We start from the raw sequence: 13,002 nt of genomic DNA on the forward strand, positions 1-13,002 counted from the left end.
CAACAAGCAGATTTTCAAGGGTATCTTAACATTAGTGATCCAATAATAACATTGACTCCTTGACTCCTTGACTCCTTGACTCCTAACGTAAACACTGGCTGGGGATGATTATTTTAAATTACTGCTTCTGGAGTCAATGTGACTATATTATGATATGCACACATTCAGCTCAGAGTGCAAGGTAACAGCAAGGTCATTTAGTGTATGCATCTCCAGAGATAAACGTTACACTCCTGATAAACGTTTACAGACACTGTAATGTGATATGACACAAGGCTCCTTAACGATGATAACATCAACATGACCATACCGGAATGGCTAACTTATTCTACTGTGCTGTACTATATAGAAATTACAGAAGAGATTGGACATTAGGGTTATATATTAGACATATCAGTTCCAGCAATTCTAACAGGAAATATGAAACTTTCCATTCAGCTCTGTGACAGTAGAACAGCATCAGTTTACGTGATCATAGTGGCAAAAACATATGGATACCCTGTCAGGTGATCTGTACAGGTGTTTCCACACATTGCTCTGTCATTTCACAGTAGGGATAGAACTGCAACTTTTTCTAGTGAGTGAGTGAGTGAGTGAGTATAGTTTTACACCACCCCCTTTAGCAATATTCCAGCAATATCACGGGGGACACCAGAAATGGGCTTCACACGTTGTACCCATGTAGGTACTGCATTATCATGGTTATATAGCCAGCTTTCAAAATTAATGTCCCATATGGGTACAATGTGTGAAGCCCATTTCTGGGGTCCCCCACCGTAATATTGCTGGAATATTGCTAAAAGCGGTAAAATCATACTCACTCACTCACTCACTCAAAATTAATGTTAGTATAAGACTTGAACAAGCATAAATCCAATTCTGGAACAGATCTCAATGAAACCGGTACCGGTATGTATAAAAACAACAACATTTTAATCTTGTTCAAGGAGGACTAGGTGTTCACTATTGATCTGGACTCGACTTAAAAATACCCAACAAATTTCCTGTACATAAACACACTCACCTGTACAATGTCCAGCACCAAACCTGCTCCAACTGTCCCGAATCCTGCTATGATATATGGGAGCGCCACCTGGAAAGCTATGCTCCAGCATTTTTCCTCAGACCCATCATCAATGACAGCAGTCCTTGCCACGCTGGTACTGGTACGATCACCATCACCATCATTTTCATTTTCATCATCATCATCATCGGCAAGCAGTGGTGTTGTGAGGCTGGTTGTCATGTCATCATTGTCGGAATCTTCCAACTGGTTGCTGAAAGACGTCCTTGCAAATGCATCCCCATTTGGTAGTTGAGATATTTTTGTATGTATTTCTGCCCTGTCAGACTGTCTGCTGGGTTCTTGGTTCTGATTGGAAGCGGATTCAGAAAAATCCTGAAGTTCCACGCCGACGTCTTGTGAAGTCATTGAAGTGACACGTGGAACCATTATCTTGTCATCACCTTTACGCCGGTTGCGAAGACTATACGCTGCTGCTCCGTAGGATGACATTCTCAACACCCCCTCATAATGTTGCCCAACACAACCAGAAATGAGTTAGATTCCAACCTGAAATATGTCAAACACATCATATCAAAACTAGAACAGCCATAGAACTGTCACAAGTCACTGCCCCAAACGGTGTCCTCCCATTACGCAGACAGCCAGTTCGCAGACACCTTAAAACAACAACATTTATGGTTCAGTGAACAGATTATCTACTACCTGTTACCTACACATTATAATGGAATAGTCCAAATAAAAACACAGGAACAAACTGAAGCTATATTATTTATTTTGAAAGATGGACGAAAAGACAGTAATTTGAATTTTTATTGCTGCAATATAAAAAAATAAATATATTTTCATAAACATTTCGGTTTAACCTTCTAGTCTAACGGGAGTCGGCATCATCATATTGAAAACATTAGCTTAGCTATTGGAAATTGCGACACTGTTGTATCATATAAATCAAATAAAGACAAATGTGAACCTAAATATTATTCATATGGAATAAAGAAGTTATATGTTTTGCACACAATATTAAGATATATGACGAGTGCACTTAATTACAATTTATTTAGAATAAATATTTAAAATATGACGCATCATGTGAATGTGGCCATGGGTGTGAGAATGTTTTTCATTACTTCCTTGAATGTCTATTGTATACTACTCAAAGACACAAACTGTTCCAGTCTTTAGAAAGTATTGTTAAAGTTAGAACACTGATTGGTATTAATCGCATCTTACATGGCAATGCAGGTGTATCATTTACTGTAAATCAGAATGTTTTCAAATATGTACATATCTATATCTCTCCAACAAAACGTTTTCTCAGTTAACTTCTGTTGTACATATGCTATTATTGGGAGGGGTCTTTTCTATCAATAAACACAATCAAACCTCTCAGTGACAAAGCTGTTTTATATTCGATAGTAATTGATAGTAAAATTATTTTTGAGAAGAGAAATCATTTATTATTTAATCACAACAAAGTTCTATTTACCCACAATCAAACTTCTCAGTAACGAACCTGTTTCAGGCTCACCCTACTCTACTCACAAGACAGTTGACTGTTCCATTATACCCGTAGGTGTTACCCTAATTAACCTTCTAGTTCAGTGTCTGTCAATTGGGTGTCTGTCAAATGGGTGTCTGTCAATTGGGAGATAACCCCCCAAACACAATGATCAATAGTATCTGGCAGAATATTAGGCACACTACTCTATATCCTATTGATCTTATAGTTAATTGGATGGTTTTAATTCTAACCTTGAATCTATAATGAAACCTGTGATCGAATGTTCTCCAATTATTCCTCTACTATATTTTGTCCCAATCAATATTAATACCAAAACACATAAGCTTCACAAGTCTTATAACAAACCATGCTAAATGAGATATTCAACACCAAGTCTCCAGCACAGGTGAGTGAGTGAGTTCAGTTTTAAGCTGCTTTTAGCAATATTCCAACAATATCACAGCGGGGGACACCACAATCAGGCTTCACACATTGTGCCCATGTGAGGAATTAAACCCCTGGGCCAACCTCTTCGCAGTGCTGACAAATAAAGGTCTAATTTCACCACCCCTCCAGCACAAGACAGGGGGCTGGTGGGGTATCAAAATCTAGTGGTTAAAGCATTAGTCTAATTGCCCATGTGAGGAATTGAACGGTAAAGCCAGGGTAATCCACCGATCCTCCACACATGGGTACAATAGTGTTAAAGCCCTTTCTGGTGTCCTCCACAAATGGAGTACAATGCCCTTTCTGTGTCCTCCATATATGCTGGAATATTGTTAAAAGCCGCATGTAACTAAACTCACTCACTCCAGCACAAGACAATCTGGATTTAAAGTTTCCCATTTCACGATAGGTTAGGAAATAAGAACATTAAAACATTTTACTGTAAACATTATCACATTTCTTCCCCAATCTGCTTGTCATGAACTCTAGCTCCAGAATCTTCCATGAATCCCTCAAACCATGAAATACACAATGCCATTTAGAAAGTGGTCAAATATAACGTATGTTATATTTGGGATTACACTGTCTTTGTAAAGTACAGATTCTAGTACTTTTGTTGGGTTGAGTCCCAACCAGTTCAAACTGTCATTTCAATATTTCCATCATATTTTGCTGCAGAGTGTTACAAAATATCACATAAAGTACCAGTACTTAACATTTTAACACAAAGGGATTTGTATACCATAATTGGACATATTGCCATCAACATGCAATTGCTTTCAAAAATCATAAAGTTTTATATTAGTCCCATCAGTAATGTTTCTCATTAAACAAGTTTATTGAGAAATGACAACAACCCCTTTTTTTTACAAATAATCCAGTGTTTAACATTCATTATAACTGGTCCATTGCACTAAAATTTGAATCTCAAGGCACACTGTTTGATACAGCCACAAGAGATCCAACTACTAATATGCCTGATGGTCCTCTGGACTACCAACAAGTCTTGTCATCCTTGTGGTTAAAGCATGTACCAAAGACTCAGGATGAGTAAAAACGTCACTAAATATTGAACAGTGTTACTACATTATGAATATAAATCAGCATTTGCGTTAACAAATATATCATGGAGATATAACAGAGCTTGCATTCCATGATGAAAAAAATACCCCCAAAACATCATTTAAATCCTAAGATTCATCAGCAATGATCATGACAAGGCCATTTTGTAACTCTAAATCATTGCAACTAGTGAAAAATTGCTGCTGTGGCATACAGTAATATTACTTCAATTATTCATTGTATCCGTAAACATGGAGGGGCTGTCGGATAGCCTAGTGGTTAAAGCGTTCGCTCGTCACACTGCAGACCTGGGTTCGATTCCCCACATGGGTACTATGTGTGAAGCCCATTTCTGGTGTCACCTGCTGTGATATTTGCTGGAATATTGCTAAAAGCGGCATAAAACCATACCGACTCTAAACATGGACTAGAGTTGTAACATAGACCTGCTCCACTGTGAAAGTACTGACATCATTTTAATAATGAGACAGTTTAGTTTATTGTGAAATTATTATTGAACGTGAAGTTTATGGCTTTCCCACTGATGAGCAGCCTGTCACATGACAGTGAGTCTGACGGTCATAATTGTACGACCGATACATTTTGATGTTCATAGGTTTCTCTTGAAACTGTAGCCTTGAAATGACTAACACTGACAACTTCATTATTACCTGAGGAAATCCTTGATAATTCCATGGATAAACTATTTCTAATAACTTAGACCCTTTAATCTTGATCTCAGCTTTCCAGCATGCAAGCCTGAGAGTTTGGTTGCATGCCCATGCTTGAGGATATACTACACCAATCAGAATCAGCACTTTTCGCAGTAAGACTTCAGGGCAGACTGAATCATTTGACAGCTGTGATTGGGTGATTTTGTGTAAGATTTGTTAGTTTCTTAAAGTACATGCATCCAGTAATTAAAACTGATCATATTTTTTAATATTTAGTGCTGTCATTTTTTACATGACTGAATTATGCTAAATGTGACCACAGGCATTTTCAAACGGTAGACATTTTGTGCGGAACTGGGGTTGGTCCATTTAGCTTCCTGTTCTCAGAAAAGGAAATGGATGAAGTGGTCACTTCTTATATCTTTATTGCTTCCTTAAGGCACACATGTTCATGTAACAGCTGTTGATGGCTTAGTTAATTAAAAATAAAACATAACCTTACCACAGAAGTCAATGGGAAAATATTTGTTTTTCTGTAACCTTGAACTTCCTTAATATCAGCCATCATTGTGAATAAATTTAGAGAAGCACACTATTGCCATGATTAATGTATTGTCGACTGACAGACACAGCAATTCATACAGAATTCACCTCGCTATGTAAATGACACACATAATCACCTTTCAACAATAGCCAACTGATCAATGATGACTAACATGTTATGATCATAGATGCATTATGGACTTACCACATATCTCCTGTCACATCCATCTGTCAGCCATTGACTTTGACTGTAAATTTATTATGACTGACTGACTGAGTTTAATTTTACGCTGCTTTTAGCAATATTCCAGCAACATCACGGCAGGGGACACCAGAAATGGGCTTCACACAATGTACCCATGTGGGGATTCGAACCCTGGTCTTCGGCGTGACAGCCAACGCTTTAACCACTAGGCTACCCCACCGCCCCAAATTTATTATGATGCCCTATGACTGTGACAGACATGAGTTATCAAGAAACCTTCTTCATGCCGTCATTGGTAATGATGTTTTTGTGTGTATCTATTTCTTGGAACGAAACATTGCTTGTTCGTTTGTTTTTAATGCTGCACTCAGCAATATTCCTGCTATAATGTAGCAGGAAATAATGAATTTTGTATGAATTATTATTCCATGATAGCCCCGTTCCTAAAAGCAATCGTTGCGCTGAGATGATCATAAGTCCCATATTTTAACGTTAGACTTACGACTGTCATAGGGATATGATCGCTTTGAGGAATTCGGCCCTGGTCTGTAAATAAATGAGTCTGGACCAGACAATCCAGTGATCAACAGCATGAACATGATCTATGCAAATGACATTCGATGACATGTGTCAGCCAAGTCAGTGAGCCTGACCACCCAATCCCGTTAGTCGCCTCTTATGACTAGCTGATGGTTGGATGTGGACCAATTCTAACCCAGATCTTCAGAGGTTGTAACGAAACTACAAAAGACATTACTGTAGAGAAATTCAAGTATTCATACCCTTGTGTCACCTCTCCTTTTGATCAACGTTTCTAATATGTGATACAGTATGTTGTAAGGTAGTCAGAGTAAACATAGACTCACACATGTGAAATTGAGTTTAACGTTGTGCTTGAGAATATTTCGCTCATATGACGACGTGGATGCATGTGTATGTGTATGTGGATGTGCGGCTGCTTGTACCAGCCCAGACTTAAGCTGGTGTTATAGTGCTAGCCCACTGAGATACCACGCCGCAATGAAGCATGAATACCCCACTCGGACACATTATACTGACTCCGAGCCGACCAGTCCTTGCTGTGCCCATTAATATCGAGCGCCAGGCAGGGTCCAACAAGTACCATATTTTAAAGTCTTTTGGTATGACGAACCCGCGACCTTCTGCTCTCCGGTCGGACGCTCTAACCACTACACCACGGAGGCGGTCCCATATTAAATGACATTGTGTATTATTTCTTTCAGGAATAAAATGATAAAAGTGGCAAGAATGGTAAAATATCATATGGACAAGCACTGACTTTCCCTTTGTGTTATCTGACGTTCACCATGTTCACAGAGAGAGGGCTAAACATTACAAGTTTGGCCCTCAGTCTGTAAAGGTTCACACTTCATTCATGAACTCTGTAAAGTTAGAATCAATTCCAAAATTCACAAACTGCAACAGGCAGACTCTCTAATATTTAAATTTAAATTATCACTTGGTCAGAGGGTCAGGATGACCCTTTGTTTTATCTAAAAAGACCCAAAAGGAACAAAATACTTGACTCTAAAAACACCAGAAAAGTGCCCAGTGTTATATAATTATGCACCAATTCATGAGTGAGTTGGGTTTTACACGGCTTTTAACAATATTCCAGCAATATCACTGCGGGGGACACCAGAAATGGGCTTCACACATTGTACCCATTTGGGGAATCGAACCTGGGCCTTCAGTGTGATGAGCGAACGCTATAACATGTTTAACCACTAGGAACCCCACCGCCCCTCCGATTCATAAACCAATGGTGATGTTGATGTGACAGCTTACAATAATGACATTTTCAACACTGAGACGGCAACATCTAGAATCTTATGAGAATTTTGTAAGCACATCAGATCAATCCTATCAATGATGGGATCACATGCACAAAATGTCCATTTCATTAACATTTTGCAACCCTTACAAAAAGATTCAGGAAAATATCCAGGATTCAATATACAATGATACATGATGATTACAGGATGGCCATCTTGAACCACGAAACCACAAAAACAATAAATGTTAACAATGTTACACATAATTACTGAATGTCAGAATTTACAACCATGTTTACAGAACATGAATAATCTCCATGTAATTATAGTAATAGGCTAACTTGACATTCAACATGACTGTAATATATGGAGAGAAACAAAGGATCACAGGAAAATTTGAGCGTTCCTTTATTATTTTCCAGTTTTATCAACACAGGGCTATTCAAAGCTGATGATGAAAAATGAAAAATTTTAAGGAACGCTTGAACTTTCCTGTGATCCTTTATTTGTTTCTCTCAGTATATGTTACATGACAACACTGGTATTTCAGAAAATTATGCTTACATCTTTCCTCTTCCACACGTTTTACTCCGTTTATTGAATGCCAGCATCTGTCAACCACTGCACTAGTCATACATATTCGTATCAGTATACATGTATAGTTGTCTGAATGAGCCAATCAATAGCCACATCTGTGTCACATGATGGGTAGTAAGCATTGTCAGTGTTTCAACTGCTTCAACACAGACGTAGGACAGGCACAGCAGGATGTTCCTGATGTCGAAGGAGCCATTTTGTATACCATATATTTATTTGGTACTATACCCACCTCATGCTGCACCATTGTATGAGTGAGTGAGTTGAACTAACATGGGATTCTGAATAGTGAGTGAGTGAGTTGGGTTTTACACCGCTTTTAGCAATATTCCAGCAATATCACAGGGACACCACAAATGGGCTTGATATATGGTACCCATGTGGGGAATCGAACTCGGGTCTTCAGCGTGACAAGCAGACGCTTTAACCACTGGGCTACCCCACCGCCCCAGGATTGTGAATAGCTCGAGATTGTTGCATTTATATAGTGATATGCGCTCATGTGTGTCTGCTTGTACTAGTCTGGACTATAATGCTTGTTCTATAATTTCAGACTAGAGTGAGTGTGTGATACCGCTTATAGCAATATTCCAACAATGTTGCAGGGGACACCAGAAACGTGCTTTAGACATTGCGCCCATGAGGAGAATCGAACCCGGGTCTTCAGTGATTTTACCATTAAGCCTCATAAGAACTCCCATACTTTAACATAGGCTTATGACAGTGGTAGTGCTGCAATCGCTTTGGGCTTTGGGACCAGTGGCCAAAGTCACAGAGGCCTTTCTTGACACCCACAAGCATCATCGGTTATTTAGCTGACAAACCAACAATCATATCCAAGATTCAAACCCAAGATTTTGTCCTGAAAGTTTCAGATTTGGAAATGGGTAAAGATTTTGAAGAATGACCTATCAAAAGTTAATAACAAAATGAAAAACAACTTACGGCATTTATCTCCAGCAAAATCAAAATTCCTATGGTGAGCAGACGTGAAGCACTGTTGGTCCTAGTCAAATGCATTTATCAGTGTAATACTATACTTCAATAGCTTCCAGTTCCATGCTGGAATGTACCATAGCTTGTCATGTTTATAGTCTCTAAGTGAAAGTAATAATCACAGTCCAAATTGCCTGAAGTCTGTAATTATGGTTCATACAGATACGATTCATGTTAATAAGAGGCCATTTTGATGTTTTTTCTGCAGAAAGTGAACCAGCTGACTGACTGACTGAGTTTAGTTTTACGCCGCTTTTAGCAATATTCCAGCAATATCACGGCGGGGGACACCAGAAATGGGCTTAACACATTGTGCCCATGTGGGGAATCGAACCCGGGCCTTCGGCGTGACGAGCCAACGCTTTAACCACTAGGCTACCCCACCGCCCCTGAACCAGCTGAACCTGTGTGAATTTTTTTTACACGCATAACCCAATTTGGACTTTCAGTACCATTTCTTACAAATATGTATTTTAAATATTTATGGACCATTATTAGAAGCAGAGCTTAATGAGTAAGTTTAGTTTTACACCATTTTTAGCAATATTCTAGCAATATCAAGGCAGGGGACAAACATTGTACCCATGTGGGGAATCGTATCTGGGTCTTCAGTGTGAGAAGTGAATGCTTTAACCACTAGCCTACCCCACACCCACCATAGCTCAAAGGACCTAAGTCTATTTTTTTCTATAAATTTGTTTTTTTGAAATAGTGGTTATAGTCTCAGACTGCTACCATTAAATGAAATATGTCTTGATTTCAAGTATTATCATCCAGATATTTATGAACAAAACCATAACTGGTGGACATAACCAACAAGTGACACAGAGGACTGATAGCCCCTTTGCTTTTCTGCTGAAACAGTCTATAAATATCCACTATCTCAGTGAGTGAAATTCACAACCATACTTACCCCATACATGCAGTCTTACATACAAGAGGACTTGGACTACAAACTAGAGGCTAGTGTCATAGGTTGAATATAAATTACTTGATGAGCATCTTGACTTCATGATATGACAGATTATTTGCAGCAATATGAAAGAGTTCGGTACTTCTTAAGGCCACACTTTTTGGGCACTTGGTTTGCCTGTTTTACACAGAAATACACCTGTCAGTACTTGAAAATAGTTCCTTTTATTTTCTCCATTTATCGGTCCTTCCTCAAAAAAACATTTGGTGATCACTGGATTGTATGGTCCAGACTTGATTATTTACAGACCACCGCCATATAGCTGGAATATTGCTGAGTGCTGCGCAAAACTAAATTCACTCACTCAGAGAACATTTCTTTTGTGCCAAATACTATCAGCTTACTGGTGCTATACACAAAAAGAAATTCAGACTTTCTATTTTATTTCAACAATATTTACAGTAGGTGAATCCCTTAAGCATGTTATAAAAATATGGCCTAAACTTTTCTCACAGTATAAATCAGTATTGTTACAGTAAAAACATAAATATTCGCTAATAAATCATGAATCAGTATCTTGATATTCAACAACATCTCAAGTATTTGGTTCACACACATTCTTCATGAAAACAATGTAAAGACTGACTGACTGAGTTTAGTTTTACGCCGCTTTTAGCAATATTCCAGCAATATCACGGCGGGGGACACCAGAAATGGGCTTAACACATTGTGCCCCTGTGGGGAATCGAACCCGGGTCTTCGGCGTGACGAGTCAACGCTTTAACCACTGGGCAACCCAACCGCCCACAATGTAAAGAAACCCAATGATAGTTAAGATGGTTAAATAATCTCAAGGCCATATATAGAGAATACTACCCTCGGTCTCATTACATACGAATTATACGAAACGAGTGTCCTTCCTATGGTATCTGACCGTATAATTCGTATGTAATGAGACCGAGTGTAGTATTTTATTTATTACCCACGTCTTACATGCATTAAATTGACAAAATAGCGTATTTTTGTTACTTTTTGGTTTCATACCGGTTCATAAAGAGGTTGCGGAAGAGTTTTGTACTGTAGTACAATATTTGCATGACGTCACACTGTAATGACGTCACTGCCTTGGTAACCGACATCACAATGCATGTCAGTTGTCATCGCCTCGTACAGCCTCCTACAGTAAACTACTCCGTAGCACCCCGTTTCTTGGTTTGCAGTTGCTTTATTCGGCTAACATCACTGGTGGAAACATTACGTTTATGTTTTTCGACGGATATAATGTCTCAGTTCGACTCACAATTAATCAGCGACACAGCAAAGTTCGCAATGTTTACATTCCCACAATGCATTTAAGTTGTAGAATGAATGAATTCACGTGTTTGTTATGAATGAAAAAATAGTTACGTCAGAATGTGACCTAATTGAGAGGTCATCGGTTATCCAATCAAGTCCGTACTCCTTATTTTTTCAATATATGAGTACTGGAAAACAATAAGAGTACATTTTGAGTACTGAATGGAATTTAATGGTGTATCATTAAACTTGTGCTTCGTTTCATATATGCATGACAGCATTGCTACTCTGGTGTAAACGGTCAATAAACAATTAAACAATACTTTTTCAGATAAATATGTCTGTAAATGTTTCTAAGACCGTACACAATTGCTGTGGTGCGTATCTGCTACGTTTTCTAAATTATTTCCTACCGTATCGTGTATATTTTTTATCCGTACATACGCCGATACGGCCCTTATCTGTAGTCCTGTTTTGTTAAGCGTGTCCACTGATGCATTCTTTTCCTGAAGGTGGCGTACAATTGTAAATGAATTTTAATAATGGACGTCAATTCTTTGATCTGTACTCTAGAAGTTGGTAAGTCAATAATAAAACATAACAGCGAAAGAATCTACAACGAAACGTCGCTCTATGCAGTAATAAGAAGTTGTTATCCATAAACTCACATGCTTCGTCTAGGTGGTAAGTCCTTTTCAACCCTGAAAATAAACTTCCTTTTATTTAAAACCATTCGTAATAAACAAAAACGCAAACAATTATAAAACATATTTGAAATATAGATTGACCAATGGCAGACTGATTTTGTTGTTGTCTGAATGTTATTTTGAACAACTTGTCAACCTTCAGGGAGCGGCATGGCGACGGTCACGTGACCTCATTAGATACTATTTATAATGTTCGTAATTTAACTATGTGCTGTAGCTGCATAAGCAGAATAACATGAGTATTACGGATATCAAAATTATAGGACCACTTAGAATGCATTTCAAGAGTAGGGAAAAGATCGCCTCTTGACCTTTTCAGCCGTTCACAGCTGCTGATGTTTGTCGCTTTCCTCGTATCGTGTCAACAGGGCCCCGTTCCTCAAAGCGATCGTAGCGCTACGACAGTCGTAAGTCTATGTTAAAGTATGGGAGTTACGATCACCTTTGCGCTACGATCGCTTTCTGGAACCGTTCCTCAAAGAGATCGTAGCGCTACGACAGTCGTAAGTCTATGTTAAAGTTGGGAGTTACGACTGTCGTAGCGCTACGATCGTACACAGGCCATGGTCAGGGACAAAGCCCAAGACGTCAGCATCGCCAGATATGACGTCACGCAGCAGGTCTGGCAGCCCCCGAGCCGTTCCCGGCTGATAAATAGAGAATACTACACGAGGTCTCATTACATACGAATTATACGAAACGAGTGTCCTTCCTATGGTATCTGACCGAGCGAAAGCGAGGTCAGATACCATAGGAAGGTCACGAGTTTCGTATGATCTGCATGTAATGAGACCGAGTGTGGTATTTTATTTCTTACCCACTTCTTACATGCATTAAAATTGACCAAATAGCGTATTTTTGTTATGTTTTTGGTTTCAAACCGAAACCGGTTTCATAAAGAGGTTGCGGAAGAGTTTTGTACTGTAGTACAATATTTGCATGACGTCACACTGTAATGACGTCACTGCCATGGTAACCGACGTCACGATGCATGTCAGTTGTCATCGCCTCGTACAGCCTCCTACAGTAAACTACTCCGTAGCACCCCGTTTCTTGGTTTGCAGTTGCTTCATTCGGCTAACATCACTGGTGGAAACATTGCGTTTATGTTTTTCAACGGATATAATGTCTCAGTTCGACTCACAATTAAACAGCGACACGGCAACGTTTGCAATGTTTACATTCCCACAATGCATTTAAGTTGTAGAATGAATGAATTCACGTGTTTGTTATGAATG

General features: G+C 38.9%; 1 protein-coding gene across 1 annotated transcript in view; it reads right to left on the reverse strand.

Moving 5' to 3' along the window:
* Positions 1-9,041, reverse strand: part of LOC124277879 (solute carrier family 41 member 1-like) — a 32,571-nt gene extending 23,530 nt beyond the window's left edge. Inside the window, 2 exon segments of the mRNA XM_046713605.1 lie at positions 1,025-1,573; positions 8,798-9,041. Coding sequence (XP_046569561.1) covers positions 1,025-1,516 — 492 coding nt within the window. The 5' untranslated portion in view covers positions 1,517-1,573; positions 8,798-9,041.
* Between the last annotated feature and the right edge of the window lie 3,961 nt (positions 9,042-13,002).

This window comes from Haliotis rubra, unplaced genomic scaffold, assembly GCF_003918875.1.
Source record: "Haliotis rubra isolate DU_JTF1 unplaced genomic scaffold, ASM391887v1 Scf229, whole genome shotgun sequence".
NCBI classification, from domain to species: Eukaryota; Metazoa; Mollusca; class Gastropoda; order Lepetellida; family Haliotidae; genus Haliotis; species Haliotis rubra.